This window comes from Crinia signifera, chromosome 2 (assembly GCF_055691185.1).
Source record: "Crinia signifera chromosome 2, ASM5569118v1, whole genome shotgun sequence".
Classification (NCBI taxonomy): Eukaryota; Metazoa; Chordata; class Amphibia; order Anura; family Myobatrachidae; genus Crinia; species Crinia signifera.
In genome coordinates, this window is record NC_139218.1 from 142,203,663 (window position 1) to 142,225,688 (window position 22,026).

Here is a 22,026-nt window from a genome sequence, read left to right on the forward strand (position 1 = left end):
GTCTCAAAATCATGCCACATGCACCTAAAAAACATATTCAAAATTCACCCTTACCTTACACAAGACACTGCATAAACTCTAATCCATGCTCTCATTATCTCACACATTGATTATTGCAATAGTGTTCTTATTGGCCTTCCCCAATACAGACGCTCACCACTACAATCCATTATGAATGCAGCTGCGAGGCTATTCTTCCTAGCCAGACGTTCATCGTATGCAAAGCTACTCTGTCAGTCACTTCATTGGTTATCTGTATTCTACCATACTCAATACAATATTCTTGTACTTACACACAAAGCCATAAACCAAACTACACCAACATATATATCTTCTCTTATCTCAAAATATCTTCCAACACAACCTCTACACTCCTCCCAAGATCTGCGTCTCTCATCCACACTCATTACTCGCTCCCATTCCAGACTGCAGGACTTTTTTTCGGGCTGCACCCACTCTGTGGAATGCCCTCCCAAGCACAATAAGATGCCTCAAACTTTTTTTGCAGGGGAGAGAAAAATGTATAGTTACGCCACTGAGTGTCAATAGTGTGGTGTGTCATAGGCTGAATACAGAAGGCTGGGAGCTGAGCAGGCTGGGGTAGAGTCGAGGGCTGTACCGCCATTGCTGGATTTTCTGAAAACTACCCAACCAGTATTAGGCAGCCTTCAAATTCCACAGCTGATTTCAGGATGGTCCAGAGGAATCCTGGAAAGTGGCAACCCTAGCTACACCATAGACTGCATGGCAAAAAGATGGGGAAACTTGGAAGCTATGATATACTGCATAATTATCCACACATAAACTAAACTACAAAAGCAAAGTTCCCCATTCTAAATAGTCAACTAGGCAATTACACAATGTTGCAACTTGCCAAACACAGAGGTGTAGCGTGGAGCCATGGCACCAGGAACCAGCTCATGTCACCCCATGCCCACACACACATATATATTTACACACACACACACACACATGTTCACAAATGCACATTGTCCTAACAGGGAAAATAAGCATTGACCCCCACAGGGAGCAAAGAATCACAATGTCCCCCACAGAAAAAAAGAAAGGGGCTTATTGTAAAAAAATAGTTTATTATAATGCATTAAAATTGTTCAGTGAACGTGTGCCTAAACAGATTAAACACAGACTTCAATAAATAGATGGTTTATTCCACTAGGATTACACTGGTGGTGACCTGGCTGCAGATAGGTATTCAATGTGTTTATTGGGCTAGAGGGGTGGTAGAGAGGGGCAGCCCATCATTGTTAAGCATGTACACTCATGGCATATACTGCCTAACGGCACCTTCTCTATACAATTCATTAGTGACTGAATACATCAAAATAATTATAAATCACCCTTTGCGCCATGCACATGTAGTAACAACTATGTTGGCTTTCCACAGTCCTCCGTGTTGCGGCGTCCGCACAGTAAGGGCTCCCCTTCACGGTTTCAGTGGCAGAGCTTCCACTTTCTTTCCGTCCACCCAACCCGGTAAGCAACTTTGAAGAGCCAATTGCTGAGTTGCGCCATGGGTAAGGCTACCGGCAGCAGACACAAGCACCCTGTGACATTTTCCCTGGCCACACAATGGGGGAATTTACTAAAATGTGTATTGTACTTCACATGTGATGTTGCTATGGGCAACCAATCAGATCCTGTCTACTATCTTCTAGAGGTTGCTAAATAAATAAGAAGTAGATTCTGATTGGTTGCCCATAGCAACATCACATGTGAAGTGGAATTCACATCTTAGTAAATTTCCCCCTACTGTATGTCTTTTTTTGAATGAATTAATGAATGAATGTTTTGCATGTTTATTATATACTGTAGTGAAGGATCTATGTTCAGTAAAAGAACCCCCAGGCAGTCGAAGAATGAAAATATGTCACATAAACTGTGGCACCATTAAATTAAATATAAAATTTTTTTTGGGTACTTGTGTAGTTTCACGGCGTCAGTCTCTGTATTCAGCGTAGGCTAAGCTACATTGTCAGCGTAGCTCAATGGCTGCCTGGCGTAGCCAGCATAGTGTCCCCGCGGCAGCCCTGCGTAGTGTCCCACGTCAGGCAGCGGAATCACCGTACTGTCCCCGGGAGCTGCAGCTCTGTCCCCGACGTCACTGGCAAGCCTAGTGAGCACCTCTCACACAGCGCTGGCGGACACCTGAGGAGAGGGGATCATGCGGACGCTGATGGAGAGGCGCTCCATCTGTCTGAGACACACGAGCGTCTCAGACGCTTGTGCGTCTCAGCAATTCTTGCGGCAGGGCACGGCAACCCTGCCTGTGTCTGCTTCAGTGAGACGGACAGGGTTAGGGGTTCAGTAGCGCATGCATCTCCTGCACAAAGGGGCGTGCGGAGCACAAGTGCGTCTCATGCACAATAAAGGCCGCATTTGCCAGTGCTCCATGTTACATACTAGCTAATGCCTCCATTTCAAACCCCCAATATCATCATCAGCCCGAAGCGAGATGAGCGTAGCGAGCCTTGCGAGGGGCCGCAGTACACGTCCTCCTGACCTTTTCATACACCCACTATCCACGTCGGTGTGGAGTTGATCTTATAAAGTGTGGCGAGCCCGAAGCGTGGTGAGCGGACGCGGATTACTTGATGTGTATTCCGTGTCCCATTGCGGGTCTCGCTGTGCTCGCCAGGCTTTGGGCTCAGTGGCTCACTGCGCTCGCCACACTTTATAGAATCAACTCCACGGCGACGTGGATAGTGGAAGTATGAACAGGTTGGGAGGATGCGTACCATGCTTTGGGCTGGCGTGGATAGTGGGGGTATTTCAGAAACGCATTCACACCTGTCATGTCAGGCAGGTTAAAATGGTCAATGGTTCCCACACAATGGGCGGTATTCAATGAGAATACCTGTGAGGTGCAGCGAATCCTTTTTAGGATTCGCTGCACATTCGCCACGTTCCGGAGCCTCGCTGGCTCCGGTATTCAACGAGTCAGGGGCTCGCTGCCCCTGACCGGCGAATATGAGCCTGAGGATGGTGGCAGGCAGAGAGATGGAAGTCTCTCTGCCTGCCCCAGAACGTTTGTGGGGGGGAGGTGGGCTCCCCGGGTGCCAGGCAGCACAGGCTGCCCCCCGGGGTGCCAGCAGGGGACCGCGTATATTCACTACACCCGATCGTAACGATCGGGTGCAGTGAATATATGAATATCTAATGAGCGGCTCGGCTCCGGCGCCCCCTGCTGGCTGCTGTGTAAAAAAAAAAAATATATATATATTTTTTTTTTTATTAAATCTATATTCATGTGCTTACAGCACATGAATAAAAATAGCATGCCCCTCCTCAGAATAAAATCCCTGATTTTTTGACACCAAATGTAAAAAACAAAACACTTTATTTTAAAAGTTCACATTCCACTTCACCATAAAAAGATAGCGATTGCTACTCGGTGAATCATGGCGAAAAAAACCTTTAAATGTATTCGCCATGTGGTCATTGAATAGGGTGATTCACCGTTTTAGTCAGAAATTCGCCAAACAGCACAAATTCGCCATAAAAACATGGCGAATCAGGCTCATTGAATACCGCCCAATGTAATAAGCATTGACTTACTACACTAACTGCGTAGCGCTGACTGACTACGCAATGTAAGCTCCGGTTAGCCGCAAATGGGCAGGAACACGACGCTAATACTGACAGGGACGCCTGACTGACTACGCTAACTACGTAATTTCCGGCTAGCCGCGAACGGGTGGGAACACTACGCTGATACTAACAGGGACGCTGACTATGCTGGCCGCGTTAACACTACACTGATTCTGACAGGGACGCTAGGCTGATTACGTAACTGCCGCCGTGAAACTACACAAGTACCTTTTTTTGTACTTGGAAAGTACTCAGTGCATTTCAGTAGTTGCCACATTTGCATTAAACCAGAGTAACCTGCCAGACACCTGCTTTCCCTGTCTAGCTTGCACTAGATGTCCAAAAAGGTTATGGATCATTAGGTCACCAGCATTATGATCGACAAGCATTAGGTCGACACCAGTAGGTCAACATGAGTTAAGGTTGACATGCAGGAAGGTCAACAAGGTCATTAGGTCAACATGGGTAAGGTCGACAGGGTCATTAGGTCAACATGGGTAAGGTTGACATTGAAATAGTCAACATGTTTTTTTAATCGGAATGTCAACACAGTCAACATTAACTCTAAAACGTAGCACCTCTCACTGCGCTCACCATGCTTTGGGAACGGTGCTTCGCTACGCTCGGCACACTATTTTATTCTCCTGCCACGCCCTAGTGCAGGGCTGGGCAATTGCAGCCCTCCAGATGTTGATGAACTACACATCCCAGGATGCTTTGCATTAATTTTGCTATGTGGCCATGCTGAAACTGATGCAAGGCATGCTGGTATGTGTAGTTCATCAACAACTGGAGGGCCGCAATTGCCCAGCCCTGCCCTAGTGGATGGTAGGGCATGAAATACCGCCTGTCGGCACATGTCGTATCGACATGGAGACAAAAAACGTAGCACCGCATCCCCTCGCATGGGTCGCAACGCTCACCATGCTTTAGGCACATACTGTCGGCACATTTCGGGTCGACATGGACACCAAAATGTTCCACTTCGTCCCCTCGCATGCCTCGCTACGCTCGCTATGCTTCAGGCACAGGAGCCTCGCTATGCTCAGCACACTATTGCATTCTCCCACCACGCCCTAGTGGATGGTAGGGCATGAAATACCACCTGTCCGCACATTTTGACTAAAAAAACTGCCTGCAAGCCGCGGTCAGAGGGGTCCCTGCGGTGCTGTGTATTAAGTTGCCGGGGTCCCTGCAGTGACTTGGAAATAACTAGCGCTATCCGCCGGGCGGCGGCGTGGGAAGTGCGTCTGATTTTGAAATCAATGAATCTCAGCCAATCAGCGTGCGACCAGTGTTTTCAAACCCAGCAGCGCTTCCCCGCCACTGCCCGGCGGATAATGCTAGTTATTTCCAAGTCACTGCAGGGACCCCGCCAACTTAATACATAGCGCCTCAGCGACCCCTCTGACCGCGGCTTGCAGACAGCGCCGCAGTTACCCCCCGCGCCACACGAACCCCCCTGCCAGCTCCCCAGTTAAGCCCGGCTTGTGGCTTAACTGGGGTGGGAGGGGGCAAAATTTGTTGTTACGCCACTGCTCTAGGGTCCTTATTTTAGTTCACTCGCAAAGGCAAATTTCTTCATAAATGGTCAAAACCATGGCCCTTATTCTGATCGGTGCGGCCGAATCCGAATATGCGGCCAGCACCGTGCGTCCTAAACCCCGCCTTCCATACGGATCGCCAACTCCGTCCGTACGCGGTAAGAAGCTGTCCGAACGGACCGCACGTGTATTTCTCATGAATACACCTCCTCCATCTCAGGGAACCTCCCCCATCATTCAATGGTTGCAGAACATCGAATGCAGGGCCGAGTGGTCCGCCAGCTCCCGCAACCTCAGACCACACGGGCATTTCTCCGTGCAAAAGCAGGGATCTGGGCGGGCAGCTGACATCCGGCAATGTCATATGTCTGCCCCCTACACGTGCGTCACGGCCGCATTACCATATGTACGCCCAGCGTTTGCATGAGAACGCCAATGAAACGCGGGGTGTAAACATATGGTAATGAGCCCAAACAGCCCTTCACACCCCTCTCCACCCCCTGTTAGTAGTGTACACATTTCATGCGGAATGTGGCCGTGCGTCCCGCTCGCACATGCGCAGACGCCTCTGCACATGCGCAGACACAAAACATCGGCGGCACGAACGCACGTGGATATTACCGCACCAACCAGAATAAGGGCCCATGTGCACTGCAGGTGAGGCAGATGCAACTTGTGCAGTGAAAATTAGAAAACGTGGCCATCAAAATGGTGAGGCTTGCCAGAAAATGCAGTGGACTCGCTGCATTTGCGGCGAACTTCGCAGTTTAAAGGAATCCTCCCCGTCCTCTAACAGCGAGGATTCTGGCCAAACTTTGAATATGGCGAGGGAGGGGTTGGACGGCGAGGATGGCTTTTCTGTGCCGAAAATAAGCCATCCTCGACCATACAACCCCCCTCGCCGCATAAACATGATATATACAGGATTACAAATTAGACACACAAACATATGGTGCAATTTCAAACAAAAAGGAAATAACAGAAAATATAACATGCAGCCCTTTTCACCATGCTGAAACAACGTATGCTGAAATAACATAGGGGCTAATTCAAACCCGATAACACGACTGCTAATTCACAGGGCAGACGAAAACCATCAGGCGATAAAGTCCTGCTACTTTTTTGATCACTGGCTTGTGAATGGATGTTACACAGTAACATCCATTCGCAGGGGGAACCTCCCACATCTTTCGATGGTCGCCAACCATCGAAAGATGTGGAAGGTGCACGCATATAAAAGTGACTCTCAACTCACTTACATATGTGTGCATGCTCGGAAGGAAATGGGCGGGCAGCTGACAGTCGGTGATATCAGCTGCCCACCCCAAGCACCTGCGTCATGGCCTCATTAGCATGAGAATGCCCAGTGTTTTCATGGGAACGCCCCCAGTCCTGGGTGCGTGCACACAGCAAACAAACTGTTTGCCATGGGAGCACGCACCCTGCATATTCGCAGTACTAAAACATTGGTCTCCGTGTGAACGCAACCCTGCTGCGAATGAATCAGCATAACCCCCAAAGCAGAGGCGTAGCTACCGTAAGGCAGCCACCGCGGCTGCTTGGGGGAGCAAGCGCCAGCGGGGCGCCCCCGGTGCCCGGGCACTCTGGTCAGACCCCCCCTTACCCCTCCGCATGCCGCCGCCACCGCATTCAGTCCGGCACTACAGATAGCCTCCGGGCTCCGTCTCCTGCAGTAATGAAAAATGTCACGACAAAATGGCTGCCCCCTAATAGCTAATAGGCTATCTGCGGTGCCGGACTGAATGCGGGGCCGGCAGCGGCATGCGGAGGGGTAAGGTAATTTTTTGGCGGGGGGGGGGGGGGGCGCCACAATATTAGTTACGCCTCTGCCCCAAAGTATGGAAACTGTTATATCTTGCCTCTCTTTTACCTCTTGCTTCTATCAATTAGTTACTAACCAAGGGGTAAATTTACTGGATTTTGCTATTTTTTTTATATTGCAAAATAGGAAATCCGGTTTTGTGTTTCAGCTGCAATTCGATTTTAAAAGCTAAAGACTAAAGTCAGTCGGTTTTGTTAGTTTCATTTCAGATTGCCTACAAAAAGAGAAGTAGTAGAGCAGCCTCAGTGTCAGACTGAATAAAAACAAAACCCCCGCTTCTTATTGAATTTTTTATTGGTGAAAACATACCACATGCTAAGCAAGCGTCACAAACAATACTGTGGGAAGAAGACTGTTGGGGGCCCCACTGGCAGCACTATCAGTTGCTGTTTTAACAGCTTGTGTCGCCCTTTTAAGAGCGGCAGCCGAGGCTGAAAGCGAGGCTGTGACGTAATCGTGGAAGTGATCCGGCGCTGGAACGTTGTGTAGCAGCCGGAGAGTCAACGTTCCAAAGAGCGATCGGTCACGGTGTGGAGTTCCGCGTGAAGCCGGTTCTCTACGGGCTCTCCGCCAAGCCGCCCGAGGGTTTCCTCCTCCGAACACACCAATTGGCACCTCCGGCTTTCTGCTCACTTTGTAGGACCTTTAAAGGGTGAAGTCTCAGGGGCCCCTCCCCCCTCTCCATATAGGGTCCCATAGAGTCCTAGGCTCAGGGGCCCCACGTACGTTCCTTATGTCCGATGTAAACGCCGTGATTTTTATAGATTCTTTGTTGGTTATATGGCCGGTGATTAGAACGTAATATCTCCTCTCTGCCCCACCGAGCCCTATATATAGATCGCCAGGTACAGCCAGCACCGGCCACACCGTCCTGTTTTCCTGTTTTAGTGGGTACATATAGTTCCTAAGCATGATGAACCCGGGGCTCCCCTTCCTTAATCCACCAACACTTAACCAGCCCCCAGTCCAACAGCAGCAACCACAGTATAAATCTGCCCTACCCATCAAGAAAAATGCTATTACTGATGACTACAAGGTGACCAACCAGGTCCTGGGACTGGGCATCAATGGAAGAGTGTTAGAGATCTTCAGCAAGAAGACTGGTGAAAAGTTTGCCTTGAAGGTAAATGGGATAATGGAGGAAGGGGTGCTTCTATCTGACAATAGGGAGCAGATGGCTGACCGTGGCCATTCATACAACTAGCTCACAAGTATTTGCTTTATGATAACAAAAAGTGGAAGTAATGTCATTACCAAGGGGAAGCTGTTATTGCATCTTCTTTTATACCACAAGGAAGCGTAATGTTTTAAGACACAGTACTTCGGTTTTAGGTTAGTGTTATCATATTGGAATCTGACAGTATTCGAAGGGGTCGATCCTATTAACTGCAAAGTGTGTGCGGTGCTGATGAAGCAGTGTTTAAACACTGGCACCATATCAGCCCCTATGGGGCAACAGGCACTTTTATGTGAATTTCAGCCGGCGTAAAGTACTGCCGTGATGATTCACATTGTAAATTCATTGCAAATAGGTTTGACCCCTAAAAATTTGTGGCGTAATCTGGTGTACAAGTTATGTTGCTAAAGTTGGGGTTTTACCAAATGTTTTGATGTTTCTTTGCTATGTTATATAGAGAACACTTCCATAAGTCTGGTTTTAAAAGGCCTCAACTGTTTGACTGACAGATTGAGTGTAGGTTTGACAGCTGTTTGAGCAAATCAGCATCCTGTATACATGGACAGTGCAAGGGACACCTGTCACAGATATTGAAGCACATGAAGGCTACATTGAGCATTGCAAGGGGATGACGGGTTCCTTTTTTAGAATAAAGTTGTAATATAAAAATAATCTTCTACAGGATGTTCTTAATCTGCAGGAATTATAGAAAACATATTGTATATTATACATATATTATAGACCTTTTCTTTTCTTTTTATTCCTAACATACTGTAGCTCCACTTTCAGTATATAAAAACAAACCTGTAATGGTCTTTGAGGGGGTGCCAATTTGCTGTTGATAAAAGGCCTTGCTAAAAACTGCACATTTTATTTGACCTATATCCTACAAAAGTATATTGTTGAGGAACCTGTGACTATGGCCCTTATTCAGATCTGATCGCAGTACAAATTTGTTCTCAAAATGGGCAGAACCATGTGCACTGCAGGTGGGGCAGATGTAACATGTGCAGAGAGAGTTCAATTTGGGTATGGTGTGTTTGAAACAAATCTAAATTGCTGTGTAAAAATAATGCAGCCAGTATTTACCCTGCACAGAAACAAAACACTCACACAATTCTAACCCTCTCTGCACATGTTACATCTGCCTCACCTGCAGTGCACATGGTTTTGTCCATTTTGAGAACAAATTTGTACTGCGATCATATCTGAATAAGGGCCTATATTTCTATCTTTCTGAATGGCAGTAATGCAAAGCTTAAGTGAGCTAACCGGTAAACTCTTAAACCGATTAAAGGTCCAAAATTGTCAGATGTGTGAGCTGCTGTGAACGTTTGTTTACCTGTACACATCGAGTGAGAATCATGCTTCCCTTTATCCATTGTTAGTTCTAAATCCACACAACCATTTATATTAAGATACAGGTTGCCCACCGTTTTTCCTGGCACCACTTTTAATCCGGACACATTGGGTGCTGGGGGGAAATTAGGATTTGGTGAGATGAGGGTTAAGTGAGGCAGGGGTGAGGGGAAGTCATACTGACATGGGATCACGCCGCAAGGGGGAGATCAGTGGCCGGAGGAGGCGCCTGGAACATGTAATGCTGGCCACACATCAGACCAACTTTCCTCCAACCATCCAACTAGTTGCTTGGATGGAATAAAAACCTGGTACTGGATAGGAGCAAATGTAATTAAGTCATTTGTTTCCCAAATCTGAAAATGGACAACTGTCACTCAGACAATGTACTGTAGTTGGACCTTTTTGATTTAAACAATTTTACTGAATGTTTTTGTCCATTCTCCTGCGTTTGTGAGCAAATTGCTTATTGGCATTTGCCCCCACACAGTACCAGATTTTCAGTCCAGCCAACCAACTAGTTGGATAAAAGTTGGTCGGGTCTGATGTGTGTGTGTGTGTGTGTGTGTGTGTGTGTGTGTGTGATTCTGTGAAGCGAATACCAAAGATAATCCGGCACAATGGATGGTACTTGTTTCCTAGAACGGCCACAATCGCGGGCATCGTGTACCTTAAAGTTAAGGTACACGATGGACCCGATTTCCTTTGAAATCAGGTCCATTTTACCATCAAAGGCAAAATCGGGGGCATCGCTTCGGTCGCGGCCATTAACATGGCCCCCGACGCGATGCCCTCGATTTTGCCATAGGCTTCAATGTTAAAATATTTTTTAACATTGAAATCGGGAGCATCGCGTCGGTCTTGTGCCATTATAATGGCACAAGATGAGATGGACTTGATTAAGTCCATCTCACATAGGAAACAATGTGAAATGGGCCAATATGACCCATTTCACATTGTATATGGCCCCGTCGTCACCCCACGATTGACGCCAACCCGAAGCGTGGCGAGCCCGCGAGGGGCGGCGGTTTGCGTCCTTTGACCTTTTCATACCCCTACTATCCATGTCGGCGTGGAGTTGAGAATATAAAGTATGGTGAGCGCAGCGAGCCACCGAGCCCGAAGCGTAGCGAGCGGTCGTGTATACCTGTGAAGTTATACGCGTCCCCTCGCGGGGCTCGCTGCGCTTGCCACACTTTATGTTCTCAACTCCACCCCGACGTGGATAGTAGGGGTATGAAAAGGTCGGAGGACACGCACCGCCGCCCCTCGCAGGCTCGCTGCGCTCGCCACGCTTCGGGTTGGTGTCAGTCGTCGGGTGGCGGCATTAAGGGGGTAAAAATGGGGGTCTGGGGAATATTTTACATTGAATCCAATGTAAAATAGGGTCCCAGGGACCCTATTCACATTGGATTCAATGTAAAAATCGGGTTGATCGCGTCGGTCGCATCGCATGCGATTTTTCCGACACGACCACCCCGATGCAAATCGGTGTGGCCGTGCTAGGAAGCAAGTACCCAATGGACTATCTGACACAGTGACGGAACCGAGGGTGCTGGGTTATAGGTGGTTTACGTGTACTTAACATTATTATTATTATTATTATTATTATTATTATTATTCCACCTGCTTGCCTTAAATTGTCAATACTTGGCTGCAATAGGGTTAGCACACTGACATATGCAATTCATCAAATAATCTTGTGATCTATAGCACTAGCTAGAACTATACTTTGACAGGCCAGATGCAGGGTGGCTCTCGGCTGTGTGGCAAGTTGTAGGGCAGTATATAAACTTGCCAGATATATTGCTTTTTTTTTTTTCTTCTATATCGTGTATTTGATGTTGGTATTGGCATAATGGTCGTGTCCTCCTGGTGTGAACTGAACCATATTGTCTAATTATTTGATCAACTGTAAAATATAGTGTCTCCTATGTCAGAATGGGTGTGTATACATCACTAAGGGAAATTATAGTATGCATTTTCAATGGCAACCCTGCCATTGACTTTTTTTTAAATTAAATTTGCATTATTTTCAGTTAACTTATGAAATCGCGTGGTAGTGCGGGCTTAGCTACACGGGGCTGCTAATAGCCTCCGAGTTGCCATGGGTTTGAGATTTTGTGCGTGTGTGGTTTTTTTTTTTTTTTTTTTATTGTTTTGTATTTGTTTTACTTTTGCAACAGTTTACAATGCAAAAGCAACCTGGATTTGCCTTGTAAATGATTGGCTGTTAAAAAAACAAACAAACAATAAAATTATTAATGTTCATTGCAATAGACCAGCAGTTCTCAAACTTGGTCCTTAGGCCGGCTTCTCACACTCCGGCTCCTGCCGGACGGCGAAATCTCGCACGGGCAGGCAGCCATGCCGCACACATTAGTTGTGAATGGACACTATTGTGTCCATCACATGGGACGGTTGCAGCCGGATCCCGCCACTGGAAGGGACGGCTGCCGGGCTGTGGCCATCCCCTCCATGATAAACTACTGTGTGCGGCACGGCTCTCTGGCCGTGCGGGATTTCACCGTCCGGCAGGAGCCGGACTGTGTGAAACCGGCCTTAGGACCTCACAGTGTTCATGTTTCCAGGTCACCAGGTGCACTCATTACTCACTGACACATTTTAAAAGATCCACAGGTGGAACTAATTATTTCACTTGATTCTAGGAGGAGCCCTGCAAAACATGCACAGTGTCGTTTCCTGAGGACTGACTGAAAACCTGTGTAATAGACAAAACCAGTGCTGATGGCTGCCATTCATATAATGTGTAGAAACTAAAGTGAATCCTATACCCAGGGCTATTTTTGTGCAGGCTCCAGCAGGAACTGTGGCCATTATTCTAGTTCACTCTTTCTGAAAAAATATTCAGATGGACAAAACCATGTGCACTGCAGGTAAGGCAGGTGTTACTTGTGCAGAGATAATTAGATTTGGGTGGGGTTTTACACCTGCAGTGCACATGGTTTTGTCCATCTATGAAATATTTTGTCAGAAAGAGTGAACTAGAATAAGGGCCACAGTTCCTGCTGGAGCCTGCACAAAAATAGCCCTGCCTATACCCCACCACATAAGTGATCCTAAGGATGACACAATATACTTCATTTAATAGTAATTTTTTTTCCCTATATTTTCCAATAAGAAACTTGTTGAGGTTGCAAAAAGTTTGGGAACCACTGTGCTAAACTATTCCCTACAATACCCGGCTGCTGTAATGAACATATGAAGCTCAATTTATCTAGAAGATTAGTTTTGCATCTCTGTTATGCTTTTGGGGTGTCTGCCAGCCAGAGAAGCTTCACAGGATCCCTTCTTTTTCTTCTACGATCCCCATGGCAGCCATAACACTGGGATGTTCCCTTCCCCCATAGAATTAGACAGGATAATTTTTCTCTAGGACCGCCCACCTTGGGGTATAATAGCCTCCTCTTCCCCCTCCTCCATGTCTTTTTTCCTGTCTCCGTTAGAGTTAGGACAGAGTAGGCTGTTATGTTTGTTTTAAGCAGGGTTACCTCACGCAGCATGGAGCTGAAGGGGTGGCTCCCCGGGGAGAAGAAGTGTCTAACTAGCTTTAGCTATGTTAGTGCAATGGTTCCTGCCTGTATACGCGATGTGAATAATGGTGACAGTCCCACGTGGAGCGGAGGTACCTGTAGTAGATGGACACAGGGCGCCAGCGGGATCCTTGTGGCAGGGTGAAGCTGTGTGCGCGTTCCACGTGGAGTGGATGCAGACCGGCTGGAAGCCGCGTCTGCACGCTCCGGATACATCAGGCAGAAGGGGCGGAAGTGTGCGCGCGCGTCACTTCCGCCTGCAAACGCCGGGGGACGGGCGGTAAATGCTTCCCCGCGGAAACAAGGGGAAGCATATTGGTTCCGCTCGGCCATCCTGAATGAAGGTGAACCGGGGAACTGAGGGTTAAGGCGCCATATTTAAAGGTGCAAATGGACAGCGTGCCTTACACTGATCTCAGTGCCTGGCTGTTTTTGACTGCTGTGTGCATCATGGATGAGCCTTCTCCCCATAAGCCGGATAATGCCCCTCAGAGGTAAGCCCTTGGTTTTTGTGGGCATTAGCTGTTTATTTGTAGCATTTTATTACAGAATAGTACTTAGTATATTCTCTTTTGTAGTGTGCCTATAGAACAGGATGAGGATGTACCTGCTATTCCTAAGAAGAGAACAGCCAAAAAGAAATTTATACAGACTAATTGCATGTCATGTGACAAATCATTTGCATCTGCCCAGAAGAAATCTCTATGTGGAGAATGTGAGTCCAGGCAGGACAGATTAGAAAAGAAAGAAAAGAAGTCAGATGTTCTTAGAGAACTCATGGACTGGATGAAAGAGTCCTTTGTGTCAAAGCAGGAGTTTGCTCAGTCACAGACCCAGAAAAGATCCAGAACCCAGGCGGAGTTTAGCCAGGAGGAGGATACAATTGAAGAGATAGAGGGTGATAGAAGGGATTCTACAGATGAAGGTGAAGTTGAAGATGTAAGATCTTTTAATTTGGAGCTGGTGGAAAATGTATTAAAAAACATCTATAAAGCTATGAATTATAAAGAAGAACCAGGTACGTCGGAGAAAAACCCCCTATTTGAAGATAGGGAGAAAAAGGGAAGAACGTTCCCGGTTCACAAAATGGTAAGAGATACCATTTCCAAAGAATGGACGAATATGGATAAAAAGCTGACTCTGGGAAATCGTATTGAGAAGATGTATCCGTATAAGGATGATGAGTTCCTGGGATGGTGCTCTATCCCTAAGGTGGACGCTGCTGTAGCAGAGCTGACCTCCAAGTCTACTATTCCGGTGGAGGACGCAGCAGCATTCAAAGACTCAATGGATAGAAAAATTGAGAACGGACTTAGGAAGGTTCATACGGCCTCAGCTGGGTCTCTTAAGGCTACGGTAGCAGTCGCATCGGTGTCCAGGGCCCTGAGACTGTGGGCGACTAACCTACAGACAGACGTGGAGGAAAGAATATCTAAACATTATGTATTGAAGAGTTTGGAGGTGATGCAGAAATCCATAGATTATCTGTGCGAGGCCTCCCTAGATTCAGTGGCCTTTGCAACGAAGACTATGGCAGCAGGGGTAACCGCAAGGAGGGCCCTGTGGCTAAAACCCTGGAGCGCTGACGCGAATTCCAAGAACAAGCTGACTACTCTGCAGTTTGAAGGGAAATTTCTCTTCGGCTCAAACCTGGACGCTATGATACAGAGATTGTCAGGAGGGAAATCTGTACGTCTCCCGCAGGACAGGAAGAGTCGCTTCCCGTACCCCAGCACGACCAAGCAATCCTATAGGGACTCTAGGAGTTATAGGCCTGGTAGGCCTTATTATAGGAGAGGTGGAGCAAGCACTTCAAGGCAAGCCTTTCGCCAGCCCTTTCGAGGACGCTTCCAACCTGACAGAGGAAGATCATGACTATGCCCAGGAGGCAGTGATAGGAGCCAGACTCCTCCAATTCAGGACCCAATGGGAGAGTACCATATCCGACAGATGGGTACTGAAGATAATCCAACAGGGTTATCATATCGAGTTTATGGAAATCCCACTACAGAACAGATTCCTGACGTCCAGAGTACCTATAGAAAAAGAAAAAAGGTCAGTTTTATGCTCCAAGATAAGCCAACTACTGAAGCAAGGAGCGATCGAGTTTGTACCCGAGATTTACCACAAGAAGGGATTCTACTCCAACCTATTCTTAGTAGAAAAAAGCAGTGGAGGTTTCAGGACAATCCTGGATCTCAGGGACCTGAACTGTTTTATCAAGAAAATGAAGTTTCGCATGGAGTGTCTGTCATCCATAGTGACAGGCATAAGACAGGGCGAGTACTTAGTGTCAATCGACCTCAGGGACGCTTATTACCATATCCCGATTTGTATGGAACACAGAAGGTTCCTAAGATTTCATGTGGCCGGCCAGCATCTCCAATTCACGTGCCTCCCGTTTGGGTTGAGGACATCCCCAAGAGTCTTCACCAAAGTCTTGATTACGCTGGTAGCGGAGATGAGAAAACAGAAGGTCCAGATCTGGCCATACTTGGACGACTTATTGATAGCTGGGAGCTCAGTGGACGAGCTGAAGCAAAGCTTGAACCTGGTCACAGAGACACTGCAGAGCCACGGATGGGTCATAAACAGAGACAAAAGTCAGTTGATACCGACCAGAAATATTCTTTTTTTGGGGGTAAGGATAGATACCAGAAACTATTCTGTAGCCCTATCTCTCGAGAGGTGCATGAAAATAAGGGAGCTAATTCTGGAAGTCCTGCAAGGAAGGAAAATTCCCCTAATAAAAGCAGTACAGTTACTAGGAATGATGGTCTCCTGTATAAAAGTCATTCCGTGGGCACAGTGGAACTCGAGACAGCTTCAGTGGTTTCTTCTGCCCTTACTAAAAAGAGGACTAAGGGATCAACATATGATAAAGTTATCAAGCCAGGTGAAGCAATCTCTTGGTTGGTGGCTCCAAGACTTGGAAAACAAGACATCAAGTTTGGAGAACCCACAGTTCTTGGTCCTGACCACGGACGCCAGCTTAGTGGGGTGGGGAGGTCACCTCGAAAAGATGTCGGTCCAGGGAACTTGGTCCAAGGAAGAAGCAAGGAACTCTTCCAATCTCAGAGAACTGCAGGCAGTCTGGGAAGCTATGTGTCAACTAAGACCCAAGATTCGGGGCACCCATCTGAAGATTATGTCCGACAACGTGACTGTAGTCGCTCACATAAACCATCAAGGCGGGACCAGAAGCCTGAAACTGATGAGGATGTCGGAAGAAATTATGAAGTGGTCGGAGAACAACCTAAGGTCAATCTCGGCAACCTATATTCCAGGCAAGAAAAATGTCATAGCAGACTACCTGAGTCGCAAGACTATATTGCCGGGAGAATGGGAGTTGAACAGCGAGGTTTTTCTGCAGACAACAAGAATCTTTGGAACACCGGAAGTGGACCTGATGGCCACCTATTTGAACAGAAAGGTGAGCGAATTCTACGCAAAGTATTATCATCCACAGGCGAAGACGTTAGACACTTTCTCAATCAAGTGGACATTCAAACTGGGATACCTGTTCCCGCCATTCCCAATGATATCCAAAGTATTGAAAAAGATCAGGGAAGACCAAGTAATAGTGCTGATAATTCTTCCACATTGGCCAAGAAGAGCCTGGTTTTCCAATGTCTTAAGGATGGCGATACAGGGACCATGGCAGCTACCCAACAGGCGGGACCTTCTTCATCAGGGGCCTATGCTGCACCCAGAGCCGGCGAGTTTACAACTAGAGGCGTGGAAATTGAGCGGCAGATTCTAAAGAGACACAATTTGTCACCCCAAGTGATTGAAATGATGCTGAGGGCCAGAAAGAAGGTTTCATCGGAGGCCTACTATAAAACCTGGTATAGGTTTATTAGTTGGGGACAGTTCAAAGATAACTATTTGGACATTCCTACTGACCAAGTATTACAGTTCTTGTTTGAAGGTTTCCAGATGGGTTTGGCCACAGCGACGATTAAGGCACAGATATCTGCATTAAGTGTGTTACTGGACAGACCTCTAGCAGAAGAAAGAATTGTTAAAAGGTTTGGTAGGGCGATGAAAAGGATCAGGCCACCGATAAAATCAATTGTCGCCCCCTGGGATCTAAACCTGCTTCTGACGGTATTAACAAGGGATTCCTTTGAACCACTTGAAGACTGCCCGCTAAAATATCTAACTTGGAAAGTGGTGTTCCTAGTAGCTGTGACTTCAGCACGGCGGGTTAGTGAGCTTCAGGCACTGTGGATGGAGGAACCATACTTGATAATCTTCCCTAATAGGGTAGTATTACGGACACATCCAGACTTTGTCCCCAAAGTAGTGTCAGCGTTTCATCTGAACCAGGAGATAACCTTACCTGATTTCTATCCTCAGCCTAAAGGTAGAGAAGAAGAGGCGTGGCACACGTTAGACCTGGTGAGAGGGATAACGTTGTATCTGGAGAGAACGAAGCCTTTCAGGTTAACTAAACACCTGTTTGTGATTCCGGAAGGAATAAAAAAGGGTAAAGCACCGGTGAAGCAGACCATATCTCGGTGGATTAGAGAGACCATCTTATTCGCTTATAAGAAGGAAGGCAAAGCACCACCTTCCATAGTACAGGCACACTCTACCCGGGCAGTGTCTACCTCATGGGCGAATAAGGCGAAGGCGTCAACAGCTGAGATCTGTAAGGCAGCAACATGGTCGTCCATCCATACGTTCTCAAACCATTATTCACTCAACGTTTCTACTGCCCACTTTGGGACGCATGTGTTACAAGAAGCCCTTACGGGTGAATGACTATATATATATATAAAATATTTCATGCAGTATCTAGCCCTCCCGTGTGTTTACTTGGGTATGTCCCAGTGTTATGGCTGCCATGGGGATCGTAGAAGAAAGAGTCGAATTATACTCACCGATAATTCCTTTTTCTTCCTAGAGATCCCATGGCAGCCACTGGTTTGCCCTCCCTGTGTTATGTATTTTTCTCCAGGACATATTCGGAGACAAGAAAAGACATGGAGGAGGGGGAAGAGGAGGCTATTATACCCCAAGGTGGGCGGTCCTAGAGAAAAATTATCCTGTCTAATTCTATGGGGGAAGGGAACATCCCAGTGTTATGGCTGCCATGGGATCTCTAGGAAGAAAAAGGAATTATCGGTGAGTATAATTCGACTCTTTTTCAAATCTTGATTCTGGTGGCTACTGTACTGTATATTGCAACAACTCTCAGTGATAAACTGCTGTGAGGGAGAGGAAACCTTATAGAAGCAGGGATTTGCCAGATTGAAAATTGCAAATGAAATTCATTGGGTATTGTTACCGGATGCACTCACAGAACCAACAATAATAAATATACATCTCTAGAATGCTTTACTGTCCTTCATAAATAATAACCAGAACCTCCTCACATTAATTTTAAGAAAGTTGCTTACACCTTTTGATTAAAAGCCCTCACATATGTACATACTAGGTCAGCGGTTCTCAAACTGTGGGTCCTGACCCCAAAGTGGGTCCCGACTTTCTCAGCATGGGGTCGCGACTCCATTTTGCTGACCATCAGGCTGATGACTTTTCTAATCTCAGTCAGTGATTGAAGGAGTCTGAAATATCTGTTGAATTGTGTGTTACTTCAGGCTCCTCCCATCATTTTGTGTCTCCACAATGCTGCCCTGTACATGCTGTCTGCTGCCTACACATGTGATGTGATGACCTTCTGCTGTAACTTGCTGGGGTCCCGCAATTATTTTTATTGTCTGATGGGGTCCCAGAGCAAAATAGTTTGAGTACCCCTGTACTAGGTGATTCATCACGCCCTACGGGCGCTCTTCACACAGTCGTTAGGGTTTGCGCCCCTTAATTTGTGAACATTTGTATTGAGAAATATGGTTAGAATTGTATGAAAGATGCCCTGTATTGCAACTTGAGTTATAGGTGAAATGTGTTAAATAGAAAGTATATGATTTGGAAGGGGGGGTGTATTCTTTTGTTTAATTAAAAAGCGGTTGTTGAGGTGTGTGTGTGTGCAATAGTATAGTAGGGTGTTTTTGAGTCAGCGGCTCCCCACTGGCGGAGGTCACGACACGGGAAAACAGGAGGCTGGGTAGTGATGGGGTGTGTGGGCATAAGGGGGACTAAAGAGGAGGGTGGGGGACACTGTGCAGCTTCTGCCAGTGGGTGAGGGTCCAGCGTGGCAGCACGGGAGTACAGGACGGTGCCCCTGAGTCAGTGTCTCCTCCTACTGGGTGGGAGTCAAGTGCATGAGAGCAGGAGGCTGGGTGGTAAAGCATGATAGGGGAATGTGGGCAACACACGGTTAACGGCTCCCCACTGGCGGAAGTTACGGGGCAGAAGAACAGGAGGCAGGGCAGTGATAGAGATGTGTGGGCATGAGGGGTAGTAAAGGTTTTTGGCTGTTGCTGAGTAGGGATAGGCATTGGTGCAGACGCCATCGATGGTTGGCATTGATGGCGATTTTGCACCCTCGACTGTGCGCCATCGATAGTAGTAACATATTACTTGGATAACCATCGATTGGTTGTAGCTATCGATGGTCATCCATTATATCTGACCTGAATAGGCCATGGGTCAATCAGAACTTGGTGGCGGGACTTCCGGGTGTGGGGGGCGGAGCTATGCTCCGTGTCCCGGCACCTTAAAAAAATTTAAACTTGATCGGTTCTCCTTTTGCCATCGATGTAGGGAAAAATCTGATCCTCCCACATCGATGGCAAAAGTATTCAACATCGGCCATAAACCATCGATTATTTGAAATCGTCGATGGGCATCCCTAGAACTGGAGGAGGGTGGGGGACAGTATGCAGCTCCCGGCAGTGGGTGAACGTCTCCTCCCACTGGGAGGGAGTGAGCGTGCATGAGAGCAGGAGGCTGTATAATAGTGGTATGTGGGCAAAACATTGATAAAAGTTGTGGCACTGGTGCAGAGGACCGTGGGGACACTTCTGGCAGTGGGGGAACCTGCAGCGTGGCAGCCAGGGCCAGATATCCCACCTAGGGGTGGCACCTGCTTCTGGCGGGGTACGTGAAATGCGGGGTCGAGGGGGTCCGCTGGGGGGTGGAATTGCCGGAAGGGGGTCAGGGGGAGGGGGTGTGTGCGGGGATCCACGATTAGCGGGAGGGGGCAGGGGGCAAGTGGGGGCTTAAAACGCGGGAGGGGGGTTGTCGGGGTCAGTGAATTGTGGGAGGGGGGGGGGGGTTGTGGAGGTTTGTGAATCACGGGAGGGGCGCCGGGGGTGCCGTGAATCAAGGGAGGGGTGGCGCGGGGGTCCATGAATCGCGGGAGGGGGCATGAATCGCGGGAGGAGGGGGTCGTGGGGTGCCGTGAATTGCGGGAGGGGGTGTGAATTGCGGGAGGGGGGGTCCACGAATAGCGGGAGGGGGTCTGCAAGTTGCAGGAGGGGGGGCGCTATGGGGGGTTCCGTGAATCGCGGGGGGGTCCAAATTCGCAGAATGGGGGGTCGCGGGGGTCCCGTGTATTGCACGGGGAGGTTGCGGGGGGTCCCGTAAGGGGGGTCCGAGGGGGGGGTGCTGGCAGAGGGGGGTGGGGTGCGGGAGTAATGCTGGATGGTGGCTGTGGAGTAATGGTGTATGGTGGGTGTGTACTGTACCCCTGGCTGGGTGGGGGGAGGTGATGTCAAGGGGGTGGAACATTATACACATAAAACACTGGTCTTTTCCCTGGGGGGGGGGGTGTATGCCGCTGGACAGGAACGTTGTATACACAGGGGATGAGTGACAGATCTGGCTAAATATAGAAGAGATGTTGATTTGTGAACTCAAATAATTGGACACCATAATGTAGAATTTAGTCGTCATTGATCGCCGGAATTGCTTCACCGTGCGTATTTAATTATCCCTAATAAGCCGGTGCAAACCACATCTTATGCTGGCCATACACCGACGATCAACTTTCATCCAGCTAGTTTATGTGGGAGAAAATATATTATGTAAACTGATTGATTGTATATAAAATTGCTGAAACCATGTTTAACCCTTTGAGTGCCAAGTGAATTTGCCAAAATAGGTGTGAAGAATGGCAAGCAAACTCTTTTATTCCTCATAATGACCTGTTATGTTTTCCCTTTTATTTAGGAAATAGGTTTTTTTTACACAACTTTTTTTTTTTTTTTATCTGAGGCTGGCATTTTTATCAGATATTTTCAGCATCTCACAGAGATGGTGAGGGATGTTTTTAACATTTTCGCTCCCCTCCGCTGGCCTTTGCATTCTTAATAATCTCATATGCTCTAACATATGTGATTATTATTAACACAAGGGACAGCTCTTGCGATATGAGTTGTCCCTTGTGATGCGGCTCCGGACTTCCGGTCCGAGATACAGGAGTTCCTGGGCTGGGGCCAGCTGTGGGACATGCTGGGATCTATGACTGATCCCTTACACAATGCTGCGGTAAGAAGCCCATAGGATACTGCAGGGAATCGCCAGCTTTTGCTGGCGATTCCCTCTGCAGCGCCGACACTGCAAAGGGGCAATAGAGCATACAGAAATGTGGTAAAACCCCCAATAACTATGGAATCGGCATATGGCAGTTGAACTGGAGAGTTCCGGTACACTACGCATTCGCTATGGAACTTCAGAAGCTGTTGGGCCCGTTCTGCCGATAACAGCCATGGATTGTCGTTATCTGGGCCGCAGATCGATGATCCACGGCCGTTTTTCACAGCCACGCTCCCTTTGTGCCCATCAGCAGGTGGGACATTGAATCCCGTCTGTCGTTTTGCGGTCGATCTGATCGCAAACGGGCCAGGATCACTGCTGTCGGCGGGGATCCTCAGCCGTGATCCCAGATTACGTACCCTCCCTGCCCAGCCATTTTTCCCAGGGGTGGATGGCTTTCCATAGCAGGAGGCTATGGAAAGCCATCCACTCTGTCGCTCATCTGCTGGTAATGCCAGCAAATGAGCGGTGTCCGGCAGCGCTGATGCG

The 22,026-nt window shown here is 47.8% G+C and overlaps 1 protein-coding gene across 2 annotated transcripts in view; it reads left to right on the forward strand.

Moving 5' to 3' along the window:
* Positions 1-7,414: 7,414 nt before the first annotated feature.
* Positions 7,415-22,026, forward strand: part of MAPKAPK2 (MAPK activated protein kinase 2) — a 55,958-nt gene continuing 41,346 nt past the window's right edge. For both annotated transcript variants that reach the window (XR_014470374.1, XM_083173048.1), the window contains exon 1: positions 7,415-8,119. Coding sequence is in view for 1 of the 2 variants with exons in the window: in XM_083173048.1 (XP_083029174.1) it covers positions 7,907-8,119 (213 nt within the window). In the remaining variant the exon portion in view is untranslated. The remainder of the gene's footprint in view (positions 8,120-22,026) is intronic.